Source organism: Esox lucius, chromosome 3, assembly GCF_011004845.1.
Source record: "Esox lucius isolate fEsoLuc1 chromosome 3, fEsoLuc1.pri, whole genome shotgun sequence".
In the NCBI taxonomy this organism is placed as follows: domain Eukaryota; kingdom Metazoa; phylum Chordata; class Actinopteri; order Esociformes; family Esocidae; genus Esox; species Esox lucius.
The window spans coordinates 12,224,996-12,250,276 of NC_047571.1; the positions used below are offsets into that span (position 1 = coordinate 12,224,996).

Below are 25,281 nucleotides of genomic sequence, written 5' to 3' on the forward strand. Positions count from 1 at the left end.
CTCACTAACACAGATTTAGACAGATATGTGAACAATATTTGAGAGAAATAGCCCTTTTGTGTACATAGAGAAAGTCTATCAGCTCATGATAAATGGGGGCAAAAGTGTTGCGTTTATCATTTTGTTCAGTGTAGTTAATCAAGCTTCTTCTCATCATATTGCTTTCTGTTGTCTTCTTTAATTTGCTGCTGCAGCTTGTACTGTTTATATTGTTCAATCTCTGTTTTACTAAGCGGTAGTATATGTCTATACAGTACCAGTCAAATGTTTGGATGGACTAATTCAATGATATTTCTTTATTTTTACTATTTCCACATTGTAGATGAATAGTGAAGACATCAAAACTATGAAATAATACATATGGAATCATGTAGTAACCAAAAGTGTTAAACAAACACATTTTCATACATTTAAAAATCTTTGAACTTGCCTTGATTTAAAATGTGCACACTCTTTGCATTCTCTCAACCAGAAGGTACTGAGGGTGAAAAGGTTGGGTGGGTATGCAGAAGACCATTATTATATATGTGTCAAATAAAACAAAGGGAGATGACAGTATTACTTTAACACATGAAGGTCAGTCAATCCGGAAAATTTCAAGTTTAAAAGTTTCTTTAAGTGGAGTCCCAAAAACCATCAAGCACTGAGATCAAACAGGGTCTCACGAGAACCGCCACAGGAAAGAAAGACCCAGTTACCTCTGCTGCAGAGGTTCGATTTATTAGAGTTACCGGCCTCAGAAATTGACAATTAAGGGGACCTCAAATTGCTGCCCAAATAAATGCTTCACAGAGTTCAAGAGACACATCTCAACATCAACTATTCAGAGAAGACTGCACAAATCAGGCCTTTTTAGTCAAATTGCTGCAAGGAAACCACTACAAAAGAACACCGATTAGAAAATACTTACTTGGGCCAAAAAACATGACAAATGGACATTAAGTCCAAATTTGAAATGTGTGGTTCTGACTGCCATGTCTTCACAAGACACATAGTGGGTAAACGGATGCTCTCTGCATGTGTGATCGCCATTGTGAAGCATGGAGGAGGAGATGAGATGGTGTGGGGGTACTTTGCTGTAGACACTGTGATTTATTTAGAATTCAACACACACTCAATCAGCCTGGCTACCACAGCATTCTGCAGTGATATTGCCATGCCATCTGGTTTGTGCCTAGTGAGACTATATAATGTGTTTCTTAACATGACAATGACCCAAAACAGACCTCCAGGCTGTTTAAGGGCTATTGACTCAGATGCAGAGTGATGGTGCTGCATCAGATGACCTGGCCTCCACAACCACCCGACCTCATGAATTTGAGTGCAGATTGAAGGAAAAGCAGCTCCAAAATGCTCAGCGTACGTATGAACTTCTACTACTATTGGAAAAACATCCTAAGTGACTATCTCACGAATCTGGTTAACAGAATGCAAAGACTGTGCCAAGCTGTTGTCAACGCAAAGAGTGGGTAATTAGAAAATGTTTCAATATGAAATGTATTTTGAACTCTTATTTATTTATTACACCATGATTCGATAGGTGTTAAGTCATAGATTTGATGTCTTCGCTATTACTTTACAATGTGGAAAATAGAAATACCCTTGAATGAGTATGTATGTCCAAAGTTTTGACTGTTACTGTATATACACACACAATCACAAGTGGGTCTTGTGGGACTTGTAGTGCGTGCGGGCAGCTACTGGATTGGATGTGGTACATCAAGCAACAACCATCAGTTGAGGTGCTCTCACATGTATTTAAAAAGGTGGGTGGGGAGATTGAGGGTTGGTACAATTCAATTAACAAGGGCATTGTCTTAAATGTCACCATCTGCCTCACATCTGATCTGCTGAACCTAGCTAGATCAGTTTAGAAATGAATCCCTTCTCACTTAATCAGATTTCCAGTCCTGAGAGATCTCAATCACAGATTGTCATAATTAGGTAATGCTGGGAGAGAGCCAGAGTGAGTCATCTGGCTTGAGTACAGTAAAGTAGGCCATGGGCACTAAAATGAAACAGATCTGAGATGTCAGAGACTACTTTCTATGACGCAGTAGTATTGTAATAGATGAATTGATGAGACCCTGCTGCTCTCCTGTTTTCCAACCAAGGTGAATCAATTGAGGAGGAAAGTAAAAACAAGAGGACATTTAGTTGGCCTTGTGAATAGTCATTTTTAAATCAACTTCACCTGTCCTCCAAAAATGGCTGAATTTCTTTAGCACTTTTAATGAAAATCAGTGGAAATGTATTTTATGATTTACTGGAAAAGTTTATTATGGTAAAATTTTACAATTGTTTACACATCATATTATGACTGTACTGTAGCCTGTAGTGTCCACATTTAAATGTACAACATCAAAAACAGTGATATTGGTTGGACTCTAATGTTTTAAGAATATTAATTAACTCAGCATGTGTCCTATAAATATTTGGTACAAAATAAAAACACAATATAAAAAGCAATACATCATGAACATCAGCTACGCTCCGAAATCACTGCCACAAAGCACTGTTTAAACCACAGTATTCACCATTATTTAGTTAATTTTACAGAGAAAACTTCTGATGTCAAATCAGAATGATGTACCCAAATAAAACACATAATTATCTGCCTACACTGTCAAAGTAGAATCACAGATCAGCTGTAATTGATCCTTTGGATTCGTTTTAACTTGTTTTGAAAGGATTGCGTATGCTTGCTTAGCTACTTACTGGGATACAAGTTCAGACAGAGTGAAAAGCATTACCATCCAATATTGGCACAGAGAGAACAGAACAACTAGCACATCATGGCTAAATGAAAGATTTACTACAAATGATTTAGATCGTTTTGGTTCATTTCAAGGAGGTTAGGTAATTGTTCATGTTCTCCTTGTAAAACACAAGCTCTGCTGTGAACATAGACAGTTTTAATGTCTATTTTTCCAGTTCAATCTCCTCTGCAGTGGCTCTTTAATTACTTTTTTAATGCCGAACTACAGATAAAACCCTTGTAAATTAGTCATATATTTAGTCGTTCTTCCTAAAACTGCACTTTGTGCCATGTGATGGCAATTCCAATTCAATTCATGTTGTGTTAGCTAACCAAATACACAAGTTGAGTAAGTTGTTAAATAATTATTGTTTTACTCTGTAAGTACTATAATAACATAAAAGATATGCCCTGCTCATTCACCCTGTAGGCTTTTGTGTAGACTTGATGGAAGCAAGCCATATGTGTGTATTTCGCTGGAACAACGATTGATTGAATGATTGATTGATCGCTGATTATGAGGATGCTGATGTTGCTGGAATTCACTGTAAGCTTGTTCCTTGTTCCTCCTTTTTGTCAGTCATCATCATCATGTGCAGACAGGAAACACACACAGTCCTTGTGTCAAATTATGTTTTGAGTGTGTTCTTCTTGGATATAGTTGGATTGGTGAAATGAACAGATATCTTTAAATGGGAATATTGAACTGCCTGTGCAACAGAAATCTTGGTAGGGGAATGTAGTAAGAACAAGGGCTGCCCATTCCTTAATTCCGCAAACATTCATGAACAATATATGGGTCCTGGTCTATACTTCCATCCAAAGAATTTGGCCTCTATAAAATACTGAAGGTATGAAGAATATCTTAAAATATGTTCAGTTGCAGGTCCATGTTCCTGGAAAAGTAAACGTTCCGTTTTATTAACACTTTAAAGTACAACATACTGCACTTTCAGTGACAGTACAGAAAATATTTCTCTGAAGAATACACAGACGCATTCAGAGAAACACAGAACCAACAACTTGTGGTCCCTTCCAATGCAGCATAGAGACACTGACATAACCGGAAAATAAAAAATAAATGTATCTATTTATACTTTCTTTTGACATTAAACTAAGAATATTCCACTGAAGTTCACCTTCACTTCAAAAGACTGTCTTGCAGTTAAACCATTAAAATAAATCCACACAGTGGCGCAGTCCCTGTCTGGCCGGGCCATCAGAAAGACCTATGGCCCGCATTTGAGTCGGAAGGAATAAAAGAGCACTTTGTAGAAACCGGGGGCTGCCACATTTGTCCTCTTATTTCTGAGAAGACAAATGAAAGTTTGTTACAGTTCATCCTTCCCGAACTACCGCAGAGTAACGGGCCCGGGTGGTGTGTTAGGAATCACGGTCGCTGTCCTCAGCCCCGTACATGTCAGCTAGTTTTCTGAAGCGGGGCCCCCAGTCGCTGAGGTAGTTGTAGTCCTGGTCCCCCTCCGAGGACGCTGACCCCAGGGAGCTGAGCGACTCAGCCACAGAGCCGGCCCCCTCGTAGGCATATGTGGCCAAAGAGTCATACGGAGGGGCGGTGGGGTTACTGTCGTTGTCCACCACCCTCTGGTTTATGAACTCTCTGACGTCTGCGTTGTCCTGCGACGGGATGGCTGTCCGCCTGAGGGGCGGGTACAAAGTATCCGAGGGGATTATGTCCCGCCTCTGCTTGCTCTCCTCCATGGCTTCTGGGTTACGCAGAGCCCCGATGTCGAAGGCCTGGGTGTCTTCCTCTCCGCCTCCCTCGTCATTGTAGCTGACCACGTTGTCTCGCACGTCCTCTTTAGAGATGATCAGAGGCTCCTTCTTCTTCTGCCTCTTCAAAGCCGCAAACAGCACTACGATCACTGGGAGAGTGAGAGAGAGAGGGACAGAGAGAGGACGATTGCACAGAGAGAAACATAGAGAGACATTAGAGAGGGAGGAAGAGAGATTTGCTTTTCAGGGCTGGTTGGTTTCATCTCATCTTGCTGCTCATGCTACAGTGAATACTCCATTAGAACTTAGCCTGGTTCATCTAAGTATAACCCAATACCAATTTAGAAAAATCTGCACTTGAAATGCTGAAATATTCCAACATTGCAACAAGTAACTTATTGATAAAACAAGATTTGGTACCATATCGAATAAAATGTTTTCTCTTCGTTATATCATGTAGTATGTATAGCTGAACCAATGCACTGGGGTAATTACATAACGTAACATGTTTGCCGGACCGCGTGAATGGGGCCAGCCAAGAAGAGCGAATGTCTCTTACTGAGTGAATGAGTGAGTGACTGACAATCCCTTGTTAAATAGCATAGTGGTTAGAGACACAAACTACCAAACAAGAGGTCCCATGTTTGAGGCTTGTCATAGTCAAAACAAATTATACATTAGGATTTGTAAAAAAAAAACGTCACTATATTGATAGTTATTTTATCAATGTCATTCATGAATGAAAGAAAAACAAACGTTGTGCCATGCAATGAAATAGCTTTGGCAGTGCACATTTCATCTTCAGTCTCGCTTGAAATTGCTCAAGTCTTATGACTATTCCAAGTAATAAGTGAGTAGATACTAGTAAGCCTATTATTGGATAATAGTCTGTTAAAACAGCCAGAGGCAAAAGCCATACAGTTCATAGATGCTATGTGTGGTGGAGGTAAACTTAATAATAAATGTTCAGTCAGTTTAACACAATGCTTAACGGTGTCAAGTGAAAATATTCAAACCTGGTGTGATGTTAATGCATGACACCATTATATAATGTCAAGACGCCATACTGACTGACACCCGACACACATAGTAGTGGTTAAAGACATAGCCTCTCACGCTGAGACCCAGGTTCGAATCCAGTGAGGGCAAACAGCTTCATGTCTAATTGCAGGCCGGCTGAACTGCACTCTTCTGGTTATGAAGGTAACAGCATTTGCATACGATTTGTGGTTTGTCTACCTGTAATAACATTAGGGTAATATTCACTTGGGCCCATTTGAAGAGACATGCGATTTTCTGTTTATTTGCAGGTGTACCCCTTTACTTCCTCAGTGGGTAACTGGCAGAGTGGGAAGGAGGGGGCCGTTGTTAAACCATGGGGGGTGAATGCAGTTCAGATTAGGGAGCTGTTAAACAATGGAAGTGTTCAGGAATGAACCGCTCACACCAAATAGGCAGGAATCATAACTAGGGGCTTCTTTACATTACGCGACATGTTCTGAGACTGAAGATTTGAGATGCTAGATTTTTTTGTCTAAAATATAGCTCGAGACCCCACCTTCTTAGGTGACGTGTGCCAAATTTTCAACAGAGCCCCTCCAGAATTTTGCAAGTTTGAAGAAAATTATTTCAGAACTGTATACTGTATAATTTCTGTGCAGTACGCATGTATTTCACTCGATTTTCACATGATTGACTGACACAATCCTGAATTGTACATCTCAAACGTGAAAAACATGGGAATAATTGCACAAACCAAGATAAATCTATCTAGTGATTTATTTCCTCTCTCATAATGTAAACAAACCATAGCTGGTTAGGTGGCTTTAAGTAATTTTTTTATCCACACATCCCTTTCAAAAATAGATGTTTTAAAAATACAGTGAGCATTCTGTGTTTTTATGAAAGCGCTACTAAATATGTCAGAGGGGATTATTAATGACAGTCTTGTTAAATTACAATCCTGTCCACTATCTAAATCCCCTTGGACTTGGACTGTCTTAATAGCGTGTTGGGCCACAACGAGCAGCCAGAACAGATTAGAATCCATCTTGGCGTAGATTCTAATGTCTGGAACTAATTCTTCCACCAGAAATTCTACAAGATAGCCTTTCTCACCGGCATCGACAAAACACTATCTCCGGCACCGCTCCGGAATCTTCCATAATTGTCAGGTCGATGTGTGTTGACTCAGACAGACAGACAGATAACGGGGCTGGCAGACAGCTACACTCACTGAGGAGGATGATGACACACAGCAAGATGGCCACCAGGGCCCCGGTGCTGAGTCCCGCCGAGCTGGTTTGCGCCTCGGCGTTGCACAGCTCCATGTTGCCCTCGCGATCACAGGTGCACACGCGCACCGTCAGCGTCCCGGTGCTGCTCTGCATGGGGAAGTCGCCATCTGTGATCACCACGGGAACCAGGTAGACGCTCTTGTGCAGCGGGTTGTAGCTGGAGCGTCGGGTGAGGATGCTGGCCGTGTTATCTGGAGAGATAAACGAAATACATTTAACCTTATGGAACCATGCAGCAGCTCCTGATCCGATACGCATGCAATAGATTATCGGAAAAAACAAAACCAAACGCAGCATGTAAACTTCCTTTGTTTTCGGTGGTGGCTTTGACAGAACATTCCACCGTTGCCAGTGGTTGTTCTAACTCTAGACTGCACAGCTGAAAGTATTTCCTCCCTTTGTATGTTACAAGATTGACTGTCTTCCAGCCTGGTTCACCAGATGAACCATATGGTGACATAAACATGAAGGCATTATCCATCATTGATTATAAAAGTCCGGAGACATAGCTGTGACTGAGCCTGAAAGAGATCCGACAGTACATCAGCTACCTCCATTGTCTCTGACGGTGAAGTTCCCTCTATAAACTCCTTCTGTGTCCAGACTGAAGAAGAACTTGTGTCCGCCTACAGGGTCATCAGCATCCACAGCACTCACCATCTGGATCTTCTGTTCATGGCAGAAACAAACACAATTATTAAAATAAAAACAGCCTGGGTTTTCTCAGACAGCAATATCCATATGGTAAGGTGCTCTTAATTTACAAGGCTCGTGACAAACTCGGAAGATACAGACCAAAACGGACTGATGTGTTTATTCAATCAAAAGGCAGATTTTACTGAGTCCTCTAATGGGAAATGGTATGGTGAACAGGAGCGAGGAAAACACAAGCCCTCTCTGAAACTGAGGTGGGCCTCAGTGAATTAACAATGGCAACTAATGAGAGGGGGACAAAAGGGGGGTGAAAGGCGAGGGAGGAGACGAAGAGACGTGAGGTGGGCAACATGCCCTTGACGGGTGACAGCCACTGTCACCGGCCATGACTGATTATCTCATCAGCTGCCACAGAAAGACCACCCCGAGGACCAATCGACAGCCTGAAGGAGTACAGTGCTCACTGCAATGCTTTATCGCCCTTTGCATACATGTGGTATTTCGGGACATCCTGTGTGCGCCATGATAGTATCTCTAGATGCCAGCGGAATATGGAACAATGAGAGTGGTGGGTACAATGAAGACATGTCAATCATTACGTGTCAGCGAACACGAGTGGAGGGTCTGTGCACCATACCTGTCCCGCCTTGGTCTTTTCACAAACAAACGTCTCATAGAAAGAGGCGAACATGGGCGCATTGTCGTTGACATCTAGAAGACGGATATAAACAGGCACTCGACTGGCCTGCAGAGGTTTGTCTGAAGAGAAAGAAAACGTATTCAAAAAAATCTGAAAAGAAATCTGGAAAAAATTAAGAAATACAACAGGGTAATTAGCCTGAGTAAGACTTACTGAACTCCGTGGCGATAACTGAAATGTTGTGCCAGTCAGCTTCTTCCCGATCAAGAGGTCTCGTGATAAATATGGACCCATTCCCAGAATGCACGTTAAAATGCCTATCCAGATCTGTACGACGATCAATAGAATACCTGTAGTACAGACATACAAATACCAATGTAAGAACCAATAATTCAACATTGAGTTCAACTATGTATGGACTAGATTTTTAGATCACAGTGCACTTAATCTATTTTCTGCACTACACTCACCTATGATCACTACTGTGGCAAAAACCATTTCTCTCATACAGTACTTTCAAAATCCATACCAGCCTTTTCTGCCCTCTGTGTATTCTTAATACTGTATGTCCTGAGGATCTGCCTTAAACAGCCAGTGGGATTTATATCATTCTGTTTTCATCCCATTAGCCTGAATTTCTGGGAAGGGAAACCGCTCTGAACAGTGGCACAGACAAGACTTATCAGTTCTATCATCCAGTGGATTACGTAACGATCGACTAATTAAATTTATACTGGAATGCCCTTTCAGTGTATTTCCATGAGGAGTGGTAATTACGGGACTTTGGACATTGATAAGAACTCTCTGGAAACTGTGTGTGTAGAGACGGAGCAGAACACACACCTTGTGCTTCGCTCATTAGTCTTTCTACTGAGACGTTTTCTAGACTCCAAATTTAATGAGATGACCGATTCAACTCTAATCATTCAACACCCCCCCCCCCCTAAAAAAAATACTGTAGCACAACCTTACATCAGATGCCCTCAGAAACAAATTACCAAACCAATCTCCCGGTGACCTTGGTGTGGGCGGTCGGTACAAACGAGAAGGTGGGCCTGAGCAACGGTTCTGAACCCACTCCTGGGTCCCCCAGCCTCCTCTCAATGTCCCGTATCCCAGAGTTAGACCACTTGTTTCAAGCAGTTAAGGGCATGATGATAATTTAACAAGTTGATTCAGGTGTGCCCGCTTCTAAGTACATCTAATAGATTGAACCTCTGGGCTCCCCAGTTGTAACAACCACTGAGTATAGGGAGGGCCGAGCGTTGCTCCAACCGACCTGACAGGGCTGTTGGTTCTGTCCGGGTCCATGGCCCTGACGGATCCCACTACAGCGCCCAGGGCCGCGTCCTCCTTCACCTCCATCAGGTAGCTGGCTCTCTCGAACAGAGGAGGTTCATCCACGTCCTCCACATCGATCCTGACCGTGGCTATGGTGGGCAGGGTCCCCTGGGAGTGGGTGTGCAAGGCCTGGACGTTCTGGACCTGGATCTCCAGGGTGTAAGACATGGTTTTCTCATAGTCCAACGGCTGCGGGGGCAGAGAAACGGGGTCAGAACCAGAACATAGCAGGTGACTCATGTTCCACACTGAGGCAGGTCACACCCGTCGCAAAATGTTTTTTTTCATTGTTCAATGGAAGATAATAGACTTTCGAATGTAATGGTCTGATGCTGGGCTGATAATAGGATATGTGAGCCATCTGTCACATACGAACATCCTGTCTTGTTTTTAATTCACAGGACCTAAAGTGGATGTTACCTTTAGAACAGTGATGACACCTTCCTGTGTGTTTCTGTCTGTGTTGACATCGAAGATGTCCAGGCCGTCCCCGCTGACAACGCTGTAGCTCATCTCTGCATTCTTCCCAATGTCTTTATCCACTGCTTTAATTCGCCCAACTGGATGTCCAGCTTTTATGGACTCCGGAACACTGAACTGATACATATCTGGAACATTGAACCAGCAGACACACATGTAAATCGAAACACGTTCCATCCAATTGCCTTCTTTGAGATGCTTCACATGTGCAAGGTGGCATATAGCGAAGAGGTTACAACATCTGTTAGATTAAACCCCCAAGACAGGGAGGTGAAAAATCTGTGGTTCTGTCCTTGAACAAGACCGTTAACCCAAAGACCGTTACCCCAAAGACCGCTAACCCAAAGACCGCTAACCCAAAGACCGCTAACCCAAAGACTGCTAACCGAAAGTCCGCTAACCCAAATTGCTCCTCTACGTCGCTCTGAAATCTATATAATATTAAACCATCTGCATTTTGCAACCATCACTTCCATTTCAACCACTCCAAATCATTTCAGCCAGTTATTATGTTGAAGACTAGAAGGAAAGTGCATGAAAGGAAGGAGCTGGAATGGCCTGGAAGCGTGAAGGAAAACAAGGTTGTCACAAATAGAAAGAGCTTATATGTTTTCCCTTGGAGTGTTTCTCAGTGCCAGCTTCTCCTCAACACTTCCCTGTTTTTGATACTAACACATTTAATGATTCCGACGGATAGTGAGCCTGTATCACTGCTCTGCAGTGGTGCTGGTGGGGGCTTAACATTGTGCTCATGGTGACCAATTAGACAGTGTCTGTTTCCACCTAGCATGGCGCTGACTGCTGGTGCACCCTTCCTGCTGTAAGGTGTCATCAACTGACTAATTGGAGAGAGACATGTGAGGAGGCTTACGTCACACTATGTGTGGAGGGGATCAGGCAATTTTCCCTTTCGGTTTCCACACTCAAGCCATTGGACTTAAACAGAATGGTAACGCCGAAAGCAATCTGTCAAACAGATTCGGGAGTGTTTGTGCAAGCAACGGCGACTGAAACAGTGGGTGTGATTGAAAGTGCGAGTGTGTGTACATGTGAGCGACGATAGAGAGAAAAAGCAGAGAGAGAGAGAGGGAGAGAGGGAGAGGGAGAGAGGGAGAGAGAGAGGGAGCGGGAGAGAGGGAGAGAGGGAGAGGGAGAGAGAGAGGGAGAGGGAGAGAGGGAGAGAGAGAGAGAGGGAGAGAGAGAGAGAGAGAGAGAGAGAGGGAGAGGGAGAGAGAAGAGAGAGGGAGAGGGAGGGAGAGAGAGGGAGAGGGAGAGAGAGGGAGAGAGAGAGGGAGAAAGGAAGAGAGAATCACTATTACTCTGCTCATCCAATCACGATAATCCAGTCGATTCACTTCATGGGACCCTGCGTTTCATTTTAATCACATAACCCCATTCAAGATGGACACTACTATACACACACACACACACACGCATGCACACACCCACACACACTTGTTTTACTACACAAATTATGATTTTTCTGGGAGCAAAATTGATTTCCATTAGAAATTCTCTTATAACCCCTTACTTTAACCCCAACCATAATAACACCTAAAACCCCAGTATTTCATTAACCCCAACCCCAAACCTAAAAAAAAGCCATATTTCAAGGTGAGGACTGATAAAATGTCCTGACTTGTCATGACATGCCACGGGTTAATAAACCTGTGATCACATCAGGACCTCCAGTGTATAGTAGTACACAGTGACCTTTTGTTAGTAACACGTCACTCACTGACACCACTACTTATGCCAGGACCACGGTGAAGACCATTAACGACTGTTACTGGTGGAAAGGTGGACATCGGGCTTCGCTTTGAGACTTGTACTCACTCTGTGAGAAGCCCGGGGCATTGTCGTTGACATCGGTCAGGGTGATATTGACAGCGGTGGTCCCGGTCAGACCTCCCCGTTGGCCGGCCATGTCCTTGGCCTCGATCACCACCTGGTAGTGCTCCCGCTTCTCCCTGTCCATCTCTCCGGGCCCCAGAGCTGTTCTGATGACGCCTGAGGAGTAATTGCGGGAACATGATTATTCATGTGTCGTAATGAGATTTATTTGAAATTAGCTAAGCATATTTGCCTTACTGAAGAGGGTTGGGCCTTGGGGGCTCAAGGCGCCACCATGTTGGGAGATCTGAGTACATGGTCTGAGAGTGACCTGCCGTTTTTGGCTACATTATATGTCCTTGATTTACATGCAGTTGCCACTACCCATGACAATAACGTAACGAATGACCTGTGTGAGATATACGTGTTTAGTACATTTCTCTCTCACACAGCTAAGACCTCATTCTTTTTAGTGACAGTGAAATGTCAACTGAGGTGACCTTTCATTATACAATACACAACAGCGGCTGGCCCGGCCCGGCCTGGCCCGTTCTGTAAATGGCTTCCATCAGCGGCAATATGAACGTTTTCAGATTAACCCTAAACCCCTCAGAACCATCCCTTCCTTGCAAAGCTCTCAGGATTTCCTGTCGTCTGGTGTGACAGGGACATCATCGTCCATGTCACGTCGGGGATAAACCATATCGCTGTTAAGCCACACAATAATCTACCAGTTGAAAGCTTTCTTGTTTCCATTTCCCTTTTGTTTAAACACAGCCACAGCAACGGGAGACATTCCAAAGTGCACATTAATGATGAAATGTTTTAGTCTACTCTGGAAAATGCACAGGGGGCCAAAGAAATCGTAATGGCTTTGGCACTGTGACTCTGAACATGACATTACAATACCGTCTCTCCCTTCATTGTAATAATGACTCCCTTGAGGGGATGAAAAAAAAAAAGCATTGCTTTTGGTTCAGATGGGCAACAAATGTCAGACAGACCTGTGTCCGGGTCCACTGAGAAATACGGGTGCCCTTGGCTGATGCTGTAGCGTAGCTTAGCGCTGTTCCCATACATACTGTCATCTGCGTCCGTGGCTGTCACCTGAGTGACTGAAGTACCTGAGAAGGGAGGATGAAAGGTTTTGTTAATGGCGGAGGATGAAAATGAACTGTCAAAACTATTTAGGGTTCATAGACATTGCGAATGAAATATTATACACGTTAAGGTACTGTTGAAATGTTACTGTTCTTTCATCACCAAAGGAGTTAAAATTCTAATCGAAAAGGTCAAGACTTTGTCATGTAAATACATCCTAGTTGTAGTGAGAGAGAACATACCTATGACAGAACTCTCAGGTACACTGGCGGTGTAAACCTCTTTTGCAAATTTGGGCTCGTTGTCATTGATATCATGGAGTTTAACAATGAACTCGGTCTCTGGCTCCAGTTTCTTCCCCGTGTTCCTGTTGACTACTGTGGCTCTGAGCGTATAGAAGGCCTTTTCCTCTCTGTCCAGCCTTTTGTTGGCATGGAGATCACCATTGCTCTCATCTATGGTAAATATGTCTCCAGCGCCATCCCCGGTTAGAATGTACTTCAGGGTTCCATCTCCCTTGTCCATGTCAGACTGGAGCTGCCATAAAAAACCAAAAGAATAGTAAACATACTTTTCTCCTTGGAGAAATTGGGGCCATCAGAGAGACGACAGCTAGGCAAATACCTGATATTGTCTAGTAGTAGATTAAAAAAACTGAGTTCAATAGACTGATTTATTAGGGTTTATTTCACATGCATTCCTGTCTATTTAGGGAAGGACTAGCACTCCCATGGGGACATTCCTTATCTAATTTAACTGACAGGAATGAAAATGGAATTGGCCCCAACTCTGGAGGTCAGCTAGCCAAAAACCAAGATATTTACAGTTTGCATCCGATGGCGTGACAGTTGATGGGCTATGAGGAAGGATATGAGTGACAGGTAAGGGGGCGACAGGGACTGACGATCCCTGAGTGATGAATGAATCATTCAGTGTTTTTATTACATGGTCTTGCTATGCTGGCTATGCCTTGATTTGTATAAGAAGTTCATATGATTTAAGGTCAAACTCCAGATGATTTAGGGTAAAGCTCCAGTTGAATAAAGGTAAAGCTCCAGCTGATATAGAGTAAAGCTAAAATTGAATTAATGTAAAGCTCCAGTTGATTTAAGGTGCAGTTCTGTATCACCATAACTTATGAACTTGTGAATGTCACTATATATAATGTAATAGCCATATTTATAATCAGAATTTGGTAAACAGCAGATCTAATATACAGCTTCATGTGGTAATGTCAATCTACACAGGTATTTTGTATTAGTCCACTAGGTAACACTTTATTTTGAGAGTCCCAAAAGTATGTCTGTAGATGTCTACTATCTGTAACATTTTAACTATCTACTAACCCTAACACTTACCTACAGTTAAGCCAAAAGTATTCATACCCATGCCAATTGTGAGCTATAGTGAATTTTTATTTGACCAATAGGTTTCTTCTGGCTTGAAATGACATAAACAAGTGACAAAACACAGTAAGACATTGTGCTGTTGATACAAATGAATAACGTAACTATTTCAGTTTTTTCCCAAATTTGTCCCAAAAATGCCACTATTCATACCCCTTGAAATTGTTGCTAATTTTTAAGAAAAAGCATGTTTCTATACCATTTAAAATTATTTTGTCATTTCCACCATGAGAGAGCATTCTAATCACCTATAAACTGAGAACAGGTGAACCGCAGTAGCTCTCTAGTCAATGTTACTAGTCAACTGCCAGTCATGGCTAAAAACAGTAATAGTTATGTTATTCATTTGTCTCCAACACAATGTCTTACCGTGTTTTGTCACTTGTTTGTCAATAAAAATGTACTATAGCTCAAAATTTGGCATGGGTATGAATACTTTGGGCCTATATTTGTATATCCTAACCCTAATTCTATCCTTAACCTTAACCCTTACCCTAAACCTAACCCTTATTCTAAACCTTATTCTAAACCTAACCCCAACCTTAACCTTTGCAAGCAGTTGTTTACCATCCAATAGTTTGTTGAAAGTTTGTTGATAGTATAACTATCTATAGAACATCTACAGATGGAAATTGGGACTCTCAAAATAAAGTGTAAACGTCCACTACCTCACCTTTCAAAACCAAGGTTCACTGCATTAACTGAATGAATTTACTGCCATCCCAGTGCACTTTCCCTGTCCTCTGATCGTTGTCAATGAGAACACCACAGTAATTCCTTTTAAGATAATTATCAAAGTACAAGGCAATCTCAGAACATGCACAGTTGAATGAAAACGGAGATGACAACTGACACGAGTGAAGAAGGAGAGCCTTTGAAATAGAAGAAAGCTGATATGGTTTAAAGCCTTGATACAAGGAAGGATAAATGATTGTAGCCTCTCACAAATGCTACATTCACCCAGGAAATCACCTAAATCCAACATGTAACCCATAATACCTGCAATTCCTCTCTCAGCACATACTGCAGGATCCTGTCTCATCTCATCTTTTATTCCAATCCCATAAGTAGCCGTTACGCAACTCTGAGAGACGTGTTGTGCGGAGGACTTAGTAACCGCCCTTAACATGCTCGGCGCGTGTCCCATCATCGCCACAAAAAACACTCGACATGAATGCGTTTCAACGATGAAGTGCCCGCGATGATGGCGGACAGTGTACGCCTATCTATTAGACACAACCAGGCTGAGAGAGAGAGAGAGAGAGAGAGAGAGAGAGAGATAGATAGATGAACAGTAGACAGAACATGTGACAGATAACATCATTAAATGCATGGCAGCACAAACCCGGTCTGGGTGGAGGGAGAAAGAAAACAGGGACCTGACAAGGTGAATCATTCTCTATGTAAGGCATATGAAAATAATCTGCCGCGCCGCCATGCTCCCATACTAACTCCCGGGGACTTGGCGGAGTAACCTCGCGCAACACCAGTGGTGGTGGCTCCAGAAAAAAAACTTTCTCTCAGTCTCTCTGCCCTTTTTTCTGTCCATCTTTGATCATCTCCCCGCTGCTCTGTGAAGCCGGGTCTCACTGTGAAAGCCTGAAGGGTAACAGCCCAATGCGGAGCGCAGGGCCTCAGTAGATCTCCTAACCCTCAGTAGATCTCCTATCTCCAGCTCCATAAAAACAACAAAAAAAGAGGCCCCATGCTGTGCTGCAGGCAGCTCCACATCGAGCTACTCCACAATCCTGCTTCTTTCTTGTGATTCCTGGGTCTATCTATGGCTCCATCTACAGTTCTCTGAGATCTGAGGTATAAGCGCCGGTTTGTGTGCTTGTGGTACAGTACAGCAACAAAAAAAGACACCCCAATCCTGGCAAGCGGGACATGTCTAGTGTTCAGTCTACTCAACAGTATCTGGTTGGAGAGGGTGAAATGTGATGGTTTTGGGGGAGTGGTTAATACTCTTTTGCCGTTATGTCCAACAGTTGCGGCAGGTGTTTTCCCGGGACACTAGTTCCGAACAGATCGGCACAATAAGACAAGCGGAGGCAAACGGACTTACCTTTCCAATGTACTGCTTATCACTCCCAGTGTACTCCTCCTGCAAAAAGAACTGGTTCCACATCCATCCTCGCTTGAAACGCCTCAGTAGCTTCCCTTCCCTTGCTCCGTCTCCGATCATCTCCTCTCGTCCCGTCTCCACCCCAGTCCTTCCGGTGAGAAACATGGCGTCCACACAGTGGGACAGAGACGCCCAAAGCAGGGCCAACAAGCAAGTTCTCATGGTGGAACGGTTGTATTTGCACAGACCGCCAAGCCTCTATCTGCCCCGGTATGTATGTCCTACAAGGGAGCTGGGCTTCAACCTCATAGTCCCCCTCCTTTACCACGGCGTGTAATCCTGTAAGGAAAAAGAGACGAGCACTGATTACTGAGGTTTCATGGAGGCGTCCACATTGTTTCATGTGGAATCTCTTGTTGAGCATTTTTCATCCACTTGAAGAAGTACGGTTTATTGCAGTCAGAACACAGAATGTACAAAACAGACTACCAACTGGAAGTATCACTCATCCCGAAACCTTAATTTCACTGAATTGAGATGAAACGGACAAAAACTAGAGGGGCTTTAATTGAAATTAGCCTCTAAACCAGAAAAGACAAAAAAAAAAAGAGTTTGCACTTAATCACCATCAATTAATCAATAGTCCACATCCACATTAGCTGCTCTGTTACAAAGAGACCAATACTCACAGAGCAATTAACTCACTCAGTGCAGTGTCATTTACCCTCCCTAATTTGATCTGAATCTTTACACTGTCATGAAACCTAATAACACACCATGCATGTCCCGACCAGTGGAATATTCCATAAACCACACACAGAACACAAGCATTCTGTCACCATGTAATTTCCAGCAATCACAAGCTTCCGCATTTCACTCGTCAAGCCATGCCTTTTTCCCATTTTACTACTTATCAAGGAGATTGCCATTATGATTGCAGCCGAGAGGGGAGGTGTAGGCTAGATTTATTTCTACTCAAAAATGTCTATTTCTCCCACTACAGAGTGTGTGATTCACCGTTTCTGTGATGACATTGACTTTGAGTGTATCTACACAAAAAAGCCTCAGCCTTAGCTTAGGTCAACACTGCTTTGCCGACGCTGAGATGGATTGATGCTTAAAAGGCATGATTACGATGGGTGAATTGACTCCTGCAATCACGTCGTTGCTTTTCTAGCACTGCCGTCCGACCTCTCAGCGTGGCCTCCATTAGGGGCCATTACGCTCGCTTTATGAATTGGACTAATTGAATAAGGTAACAACCGATACTAAAGTGTATTGATTTGCTGTCCAAATCAGTCAGGTTGAAATGACCACAGGGGTCTGTAATTGTGTGCTAGGGGACTGGGGTCCGGGTGTGGGGGGGTTCTTACTATATTTTCAGTAGAGGGGGCTAATCCCCTTTTATATCACTGTGGATGTGAGGCCAGGCAAGCAGCAGAGTAGAGTGGGGAATGTGGGCTAGCCTAGTGAAGCACATTAGTCAAGGCCTCAGCCTTGCCGCAAGCCATTCCCCTCCGCTCTGTGACCTGTTAAATCCCCTGACAGAGTCTAGCTGAGGGAAGTCACCTGGATCTACATGGTTTTGTTAGACACTATGTCAGAGGACACAGAAACACAGTGTTCCATCTATTCCCACTACACAAAATGTCTGCTAATTCCATCACCGGCCCTGCTGAGAGACCGGGTCCGCATCGAGCGGACTAAATATCGATGAATGAACGAAGCAGTGGTAAAGATTCACTTGAGCCTGCGTAACACAGAAACCACCAACATAATGGCTGCTGCTCAACATTATTCAACATAAAGCTAAATAATCATTCTTATTTATTTCGGAGTCTGTATTCTGGATTTGATATATACCAATATCCAAATTAGCATATAGATTGTTATTGTTATTAAATCCATAATAAAGGCACGGAAAGTCCCCGGAAAACTATATATATCTTCCATTTTGCACAGCATGCCATCGTGTCACCGCAATTCGAACCGATCCACCAGACCATCTAGCATGACCTTCAGGTGACATAACATTCATTTCTCTCCCTCCCTGCTCCCTTAAAAACCAGGCATTTTGTGGCCAGGACTGGGGGAGGGGGCAACTGTAGTGCGTTGGGGGAGTAGGCTGAGGGGAGGTGGGGGCGTAAGCCGGGTGCCTGGACCAGACCAGCGACACCTCCGGGGCTGAAGGGACGGGGACTGGTGGGGGGCGGGGTGGTGGTGTGCGCCTGGTGCTTCAGCTCAGCCCCCCCCCCCACCCCCACCCCCACCCCCCCACTACCACCCCGAAGACATACAGCCACAGCCACTGGCACAGCGACCCTGATGAGTCCCATGGGAGCAATTAGAGGTGAAGAAAGGAGAATGTCAGCCCTGGGCTGCCTCCGTGCGAGAGGGAAGAGGGGGGAAGACGGCGGACAGGTACAAGACCTGCTACAACAACAGGGCCGAGCAGCCTCATAATGGCACCTAATGCCTGGCCGTGTCACAGACACGCTATTCACACCGACTGCAGACTGCTAATGAATAAGGCATGGATGTGGACCTATTAGCTGATTAACTTTGGAACAGTTCTAATGCACAATATTACAGAAGTGTAGACATTCAGGTTTGATACGGAAGATGTGGCTGACATATAAGTTTCGCCATTTTGTCTTGAGAAGCAAACTACAAGCGCCCCGTTGGCAGGATTTCTTTTTTTGGTATCTGTTCCACAGTATTCAACAAATAAAAAGGCATGTCTGGAAAATAAATTGCATTTGGATTGTGGATGTTAGGAGGGGGGCCTCCTATCAGGTTGCCACCACTCTTAGCAATAGGCAGCCAAGCAGCCGACTGTCATTCCCCAGGGCTTCGCTGTAGGTCATCAATACCTATTGATCTGTCTGTTTAAGGGGAATAGTCTGTCTAGACTATAGACTGTCTTCAGGATGTCACGGTGTCACCTCGCTTGGCGCGCATCTTCATTGACTTGTCTGCTTTAAGTGATAAAGATTTCCTTGTCTCACGTGAAACATGCTGTTTCTTTTTCTTTTGTACCAGCGATAGCCAAACAAGGAGTGGAGTCAAATGACCTATTGTAACCAGACATCTCTCATTCTGTGTACAGTCCACCCTTCAGGAAGAAAACCAAAACCTCACACGGCACCACCACATCGAACCACATCCAATCTGAGCGTGCACAGCGTTTACAGGGCTTATTTTCCGAGAAGAGAAGACTGTCACCACGCAACATGGGCACTAAACCCTGCTGCCACCCCCTCTTAGAAGGGTCTCAGTTCCCCCTCTTCCCCCATAATCTCCCTAGCAACATGTGTGTACTAATCTTAACAGGAGGAGATAATAGATGGTGAGTGTTTTCTTTTTTTTTTTTGTGGTCGAATGAGACTGAGCACCAACACAATTACTGTCAGGGAGCGTCGCTGTCACACTCATACCAGATGGGACCTCTTAATTACGTAAGGGGAATAATGTGATTTAGAGGTGACGTGCTTTACGCTGTGCCACCAAGGATTCTGTTATCTATCTACCTGTCTGTCGGTCCTGCATTGCTCCCGTTGCCCTGATTGTTATAGAACGATAGGAAATGTCGGTTCCACACTGCTGCGCTCAAAGAAGCTGTCATGGCGTGATTGCATTTTGAGAAGAAATAAATTACACCCCAACATGGAAGACGCCGGCGAAAGAGTTTTCCGAATGATTACGTGTTTCAGTGTCGGTGTGTGCGCGTGTGTGCTCATGCTCGTGTGTGTGTGTCTTAGTACACGCGTGCGCCCGCGCGTGTGTGTGTGTGTGTGTGTGTGCGTGTTGTCTAGTTGTATTGTATCCTCAATCATCGGTGTGAGTTTAGTGGACCATTGCTTCAGTTGTTCACTGAAAAAGATGACACCACACAAACCCGTGTGTGTCTTCCATTTATGGCCTCTTTGTCAATGGAGCTTCCTGCGTAACCCACTGTCTCCCAGAGTGCTGTTGGTCGGGGAGTGTTTGTTCGGGGTTCCTTGGAGGAGGAGAAAGCGTGAGAACTACAGCTTTATGGTCAGCTTGAGCAAAGACCCAGCAGGAGGCTTCAGGTCATGGTTTTCCCTGAGCCGTTGTGGGCAGGACCTGGAATGTGTCTGCCCCTCTGCTACAATGGAAACGGTCCCACATCTGGCCAGACTACTGTCTGAGTGTGTGTGTGAGTCAGAGCAAGAGAAAGAGAGAATGAGAAAAAGAGAGGGATGGAGAGAGTCGCAGTGAGAGAAAGAACGCGAGAGAGAGAGGGGGAACAATTAGTGGTTAACCTACATCCCACACGTGACAGTGGCTGTAGGGCAAAATTGATCATATTTCTCTCTCTTTTTGTCCTTCTTTAATAACCTTCAGCTCAGGATCTGACCGTCTCGTCTGGTCATTACTCTGTACCTGGCCTCGTTCTGTGGCCATGTTCCAGCTTCTCTAACGAACCATAAAAGAATCATGACAGTCCGAGCCACTGCAAGAAAATCCAAGAATGAAAGACTATAATTTAATGAGCGAAACTGCTGTCTATATTCAACCAACTCCCACTGTTCTCATGTGAAAGAAGAATTTGCTTGGGAGTGGTCAAGTGCATGTTCAATATTTCAAGTTTAACTTGCTTGACCTTCCAGTCCCTGTACCATGTTAACAGTAAATGCCCACATGTCTGAATCAGAAGCAGTGTTAAGCCGAAACCCATGGCAGAGAGCAGTGGATTTATTGTCCAGAGGTCTAGCACTAGATTCCCTCTAGAGGTCTACTTCTGTTATCATTACTGAGATGTAAAAGAAGCAATGGTCATCTTGAATTATGGCATAATGGGCTACTGGAAGTTTGGCATATACAGTGAAATATCTTCCAAATGGTCACTAGGTGAGCACATAACCCTATTGTGTCGGTTAATATAATACATAAGATGAATACAAGGATCAAACCACAGTGCAAAAGAACCATTTAAACATTGCAGCACATTCTCATTGTTTTCCACACTTACATAACAGTGTTTCTGGAAACCATGCTATAATTCTAATAGAACAAATCGAGCTAGTAGCTATCCTTCAACAATTACCTCTTCTCAATTCTCTTTCCGTAACATAGCTTCACCTTTAATTAAGCTTAATAAAGCTTGGGAAATAACCAAACAAATGAAGCTAGGGATTTTATTGGGAAGAAGAGAATGTGTGGGTATCACAACAGAGTACATGTGGTGATTTTGCACGGGGAGGAAATAAACAATCCATTAGTTTTACGAGAGAAAGAGCTCCCTCTATTTCATACCTCAAACTTACATTTGAAAGCAATCCTACACTGATAAAAGATAAAGCCTGTAGCAAACAACACTTACACTATCACTCTCAACTTTCTCAACCAACAAATCGATGGGCCTGTTTTCATAGTTGGTAGTACACTAACATGTCTGAAAATAATATATTGATTCCCTCGCCTTCACAGATCTTTGCAGACTATTTATTTTCTTTGATTGTGTCAGTTTTTTCCAGACCATTGATATGTATTCAAGAGAATGTAAGTCATTTTTTTACTGTTTTTCCTTTGTTGTTCCAGATACAGTAGGGTTAAAAAAACAGAGACAGACTCAGTGACAACATAAGGCCTTTGCAGACATGCTAACTGCAAATAAGGCTCTCTCACAAGTGAGCTATAATTGCCATGGCTGTCAAACAGTGCATGGAAATGTTAGAAAAGGGGCATAAGTTGTCTTCAAAAGACAATTTAATGTTTCTACTCAAGACAGAAAAACTGAATGGTTGTCAAAGCAATTGTTAATTTCAGGATAACAATTCTGCAACTCATTACAGCTCTGTCTGTGCAATTCAATGACTTGGATGTAGAGCATTGTTCTCTCAGAAGACTAACACACATGGTGTGATTCAGATATTCTAAGATTTTGTCTGCAGACCCCCCCAAAAACAAGTCACAAACACCTTCATAGGTAGGTTCCTGTGTTAAGTAATTGCACAACTGTGGAAGTCAATACAATCTAACCCCATTAGCTGGACAAACAAAATGGACAAAGGATCATTGTCAGATGAGGTGACAAGACCACAAAAGCTCATTAACATACAGTACTTTTAAAAACCTGAGGTTCATTTGCATACAGAACCCACATAATGACATTTGAAGAATGGTCTCAATCACATGAGTGCATTTTTCTTATTCCATGGCCAAATAAAACCGCAGCTGGATGACAGAGAATGAAGAAACGGTGTTCAGAGAACAGGGTGGATGTTTCCCAGTGAACTCTCAATGCAAGTTTGAGGTATACAAGATGATGGCGGTCAAGACACATGATTGTAACATTGCCACTCTGTGATCAATATAACCAACGGGAACATCCATTCCTGAGCGCATGGGCCACTGTGACCACATGAGGGCACAATTAAAGAGGCTCTGTGAACGTTCCAAATGAGAATCAATTGGAATACCCCATAAATGAATCATAATTCCCGATAGCCGAGGGTCACATCATTCTTGTTCGAGGTTTAAGACAGCAGAATGATCAGTGGGTAGTGGGGAACTGGAGTAGAACTGGAGTATTTTAATGCATTACATAGGCTGAATATGTGATGTCGATTGAGATACTTCCAATGTCTGTGCTGTACCTCACATCACCACAGACCAAATGAATGTAACTTTAAGAGAAATAAGGATCGATTGCCTCTCTTGTTATAGTAGATTGTATTACAGTAACTGTATTCAAAAAGGAGTGGTTACACAGGTTAAACGAATGCAGACATACACACTACAAAAATATACGAAACAACTGATTTTTGCAGTTAAAATGTAAATTATTACATTATTACGTAAAATGCTCTTTGGCCACAAGCTGAAATGTACATGAATCCACAGTAATAGTTTCTTTGGAAAGTGAATGGATTTTTTTTCCCTCTTTTTGACATGATTACTCATTAACAAACTCCAGAGGCAAAGTATGCACATAAGAACTAAAGCAGACAGGGAATAGTAAGATACAGGTGTCTTTCCTCCGCTCCGTACTAACAGATAGACTGGGCTAAAGAGAGTTGCACCTATATTCACACTGAAGTACATGTCCAGTTACACCGCAATAGTCTGTCACTGTCAACATAATAAATAAAACAATACACATCAATTATTTATAACAGGACACATCGAGTTTTCATGTTGGCTAGGATTCCTTTATCACTTAACCAATGCCAATATTAACAGAAACCAGTTATGGGACCTCTAAATAAAAAACATGTTCATCATAATCCGTCTGATTTAAATAACAAGACTTGTTTCTAAAATAACCTTGATTCAATCCCCTGACATAACCGATAACCTGCGAACGAGGACCTGCTACGTAAACTGCACTGCAAAAAACCCAAAAACATTACAAATAATCAAAAGATAGGTTAACTTTATTCTGGATCTATACATTTCAGCTCTTGGGCTGTTGTGAGTTTTAAGGGGTCATAGAATCATGATGAAAGCTATTCAAGAAACATGGAAAATAAGGACCTGCGCTTTTTCCACACAGTTGCGGTCGAGACCACACGAATTGAAGATTTTCGGCAAGTGCATTATCATTTTCTAGAAAACATTAATTCTGTTCATGAAATCAAGTGAAGTTCCGATTAGATCAGTTATGACACACAGATTAGATAAATAGCAACTTTGATAAAGTTAACAGGTAGGCTATTTCACTCAAAGTATGAACAAACAGCAGCCGCCGTATTTAAATAATTGAACATGGTAAATTGTTAAAAGATATGTATATAAAATAGAATTTGACCCTTTTTATCAGCAACAGTAGCTAAATAAAACATTTTGACACTTACCAACGTTTAACGTAGCGGAAAGTTCAATCAATTCGTACTTGTGTGAATCCGTTGGATGCAACTGACACACTAAACGCGGAGTGGTGCCTGCTGGATCTCTCTCTTCCCCCCTCCTCTCTCTCTTTCCGTTCCTCTCTCCGTCTGTCTCCCTCTCTCTCTCTCTCTCTCTCTCTCTCTCATAATGAGCATCCCTCGCTCGCTCGCTCTAACAGTTGAGTCGGACCCTGGCTGTTTCTGATTGGGTGTCACGCTCTGGTCCAGGATTAAAGGGACAGGCTTAGGTGAATAAACGTATTTATCTGCGATAATAATGAGGGGTTTTCCAAACTATTTGCAACAGGGACACACATTTCCCTTCGAGCCATTCTAACAGGATGCTGGTGTTTTCTCTTGCCTATTAAAGCTAATTAAAATGTTAAAAGCACTGCCTACTCACAAGCTTTGAAACAAACTAAGCTACGATGACAGTTCATGACAATGACTTGACAATGTTTTGAGATCATTCCAATTACGAAGGTTGGCATAATTGACAAACACGGAAACAATTACATCTACCAAACTAGTTTGTGACAATGGCTTGACAATGTTTTGAGGGCTGTCCATTGATGAATGTTACATGGCACACACATACACACATGACCATTCACACCTGAAATGTTATTCTGTTGTCTACAACCTCTGAAGGTCTTCAACTGTTACTGTTGAGTTTTGGCCAATTAAATGTAACATCCCTTAGACACCATTTTCCACCTGTCCTCTAAAAAAAATCCAGCCGATCAACACTGACAGCAGATGTTGGTTGTAAAAACCAACTGGGGTCATTTTGTAATACCGGAATGTCAGTGTGTTTGAGAAACTGGATGGGCTTCTTGGGTAGAAGGGACCTGAGATACTGTCACCCTCTGAAGGTGAAGATGACTAAAGGGTCATAGAGAGGTTCTTCTCAGTCTGTCAGTGACATCATCAGTGCTTCCATGTGATGTCCACCTCCTGTGAAGGATCATTACTGTGTTTGTGTCCGTGTTTGTGTGTATGTGTCCGTACGTGTTTGTGTGTACATGTCTGTACGTGTTCGTGTGTGTGTGTCCGTGCATGTTTGTGTGCGCTCACGGATTTGACAGGCACTGTTTCAGAGAGGGGTATCGCTTG

General features: G+C 43.1%; 1 protein-coding gene across 1 annotated transcript; it reads right to left on the reverse strand.

Moving 5' to 3' along the window:
- Positions 1-2,254: 2,254 nt before the first annotated feature.
- On the reverse strand, positions 2,255-24,281 carry cdh6 (cadherin 6). The gene is made up of 12 exons (XM_010891379.4): positions 24,133-24,281; positions 16,310-16,648; positions 13,081-13,375; positions 12,742-12,861; positions 11,741-11,914; positions 9,845-10,032; positions 9,363-9,613; positions 8,297-8,433; positions 8,081-8,202; positions 7,341-7,458; positions 6,729-6,980; positions 2,255-4,641 (listed from the first exon to the last, which is right to left on the reverse strand). Exons 2-12 carry the CDS (start codon positions 16,529-16,531, stop codon positions 4,142-4,144), a joined length of 2,379 nt encoding a protein of 792 aa, XP_010889681.1. The 5' UTR covers positions 16,532-16,648; positions 24,133-24,281; the 3' UTR covers positions 2,255-4,141.
- Between the last annotated feature and the right edge of the window lie 1,000 nt (positions 24,282-25,281).

What these genes read in the sequence shown, in the direction of transcription:
- cdh6 (XM_010891379.4), bottom strand. Translation starts at nt 16,531, where the DNA reads ATGAGAACTTGCTTGTTGGCCCTGCTTTGGGCGTCTCTGTCCCACTGT. An exon ending in ATAAGCAGTACATTGGAAAG is followed by an intron (nt 13,376 to 16,309) that starts GTAAGTCCGTTT and finishes TTTTTATGGCAG; the next exon opens with CTCCAGTCTGACATGGACAA. An exon ending in GTGTGTCATCATCCTCCTCA is followed by an intron (nt 4,642 to 6,728) that starts GTGAGTGTAGCT and finishes TCACTCTCCCAG; the next exon opens with TGATCGTAGTGCTGTTTGCG.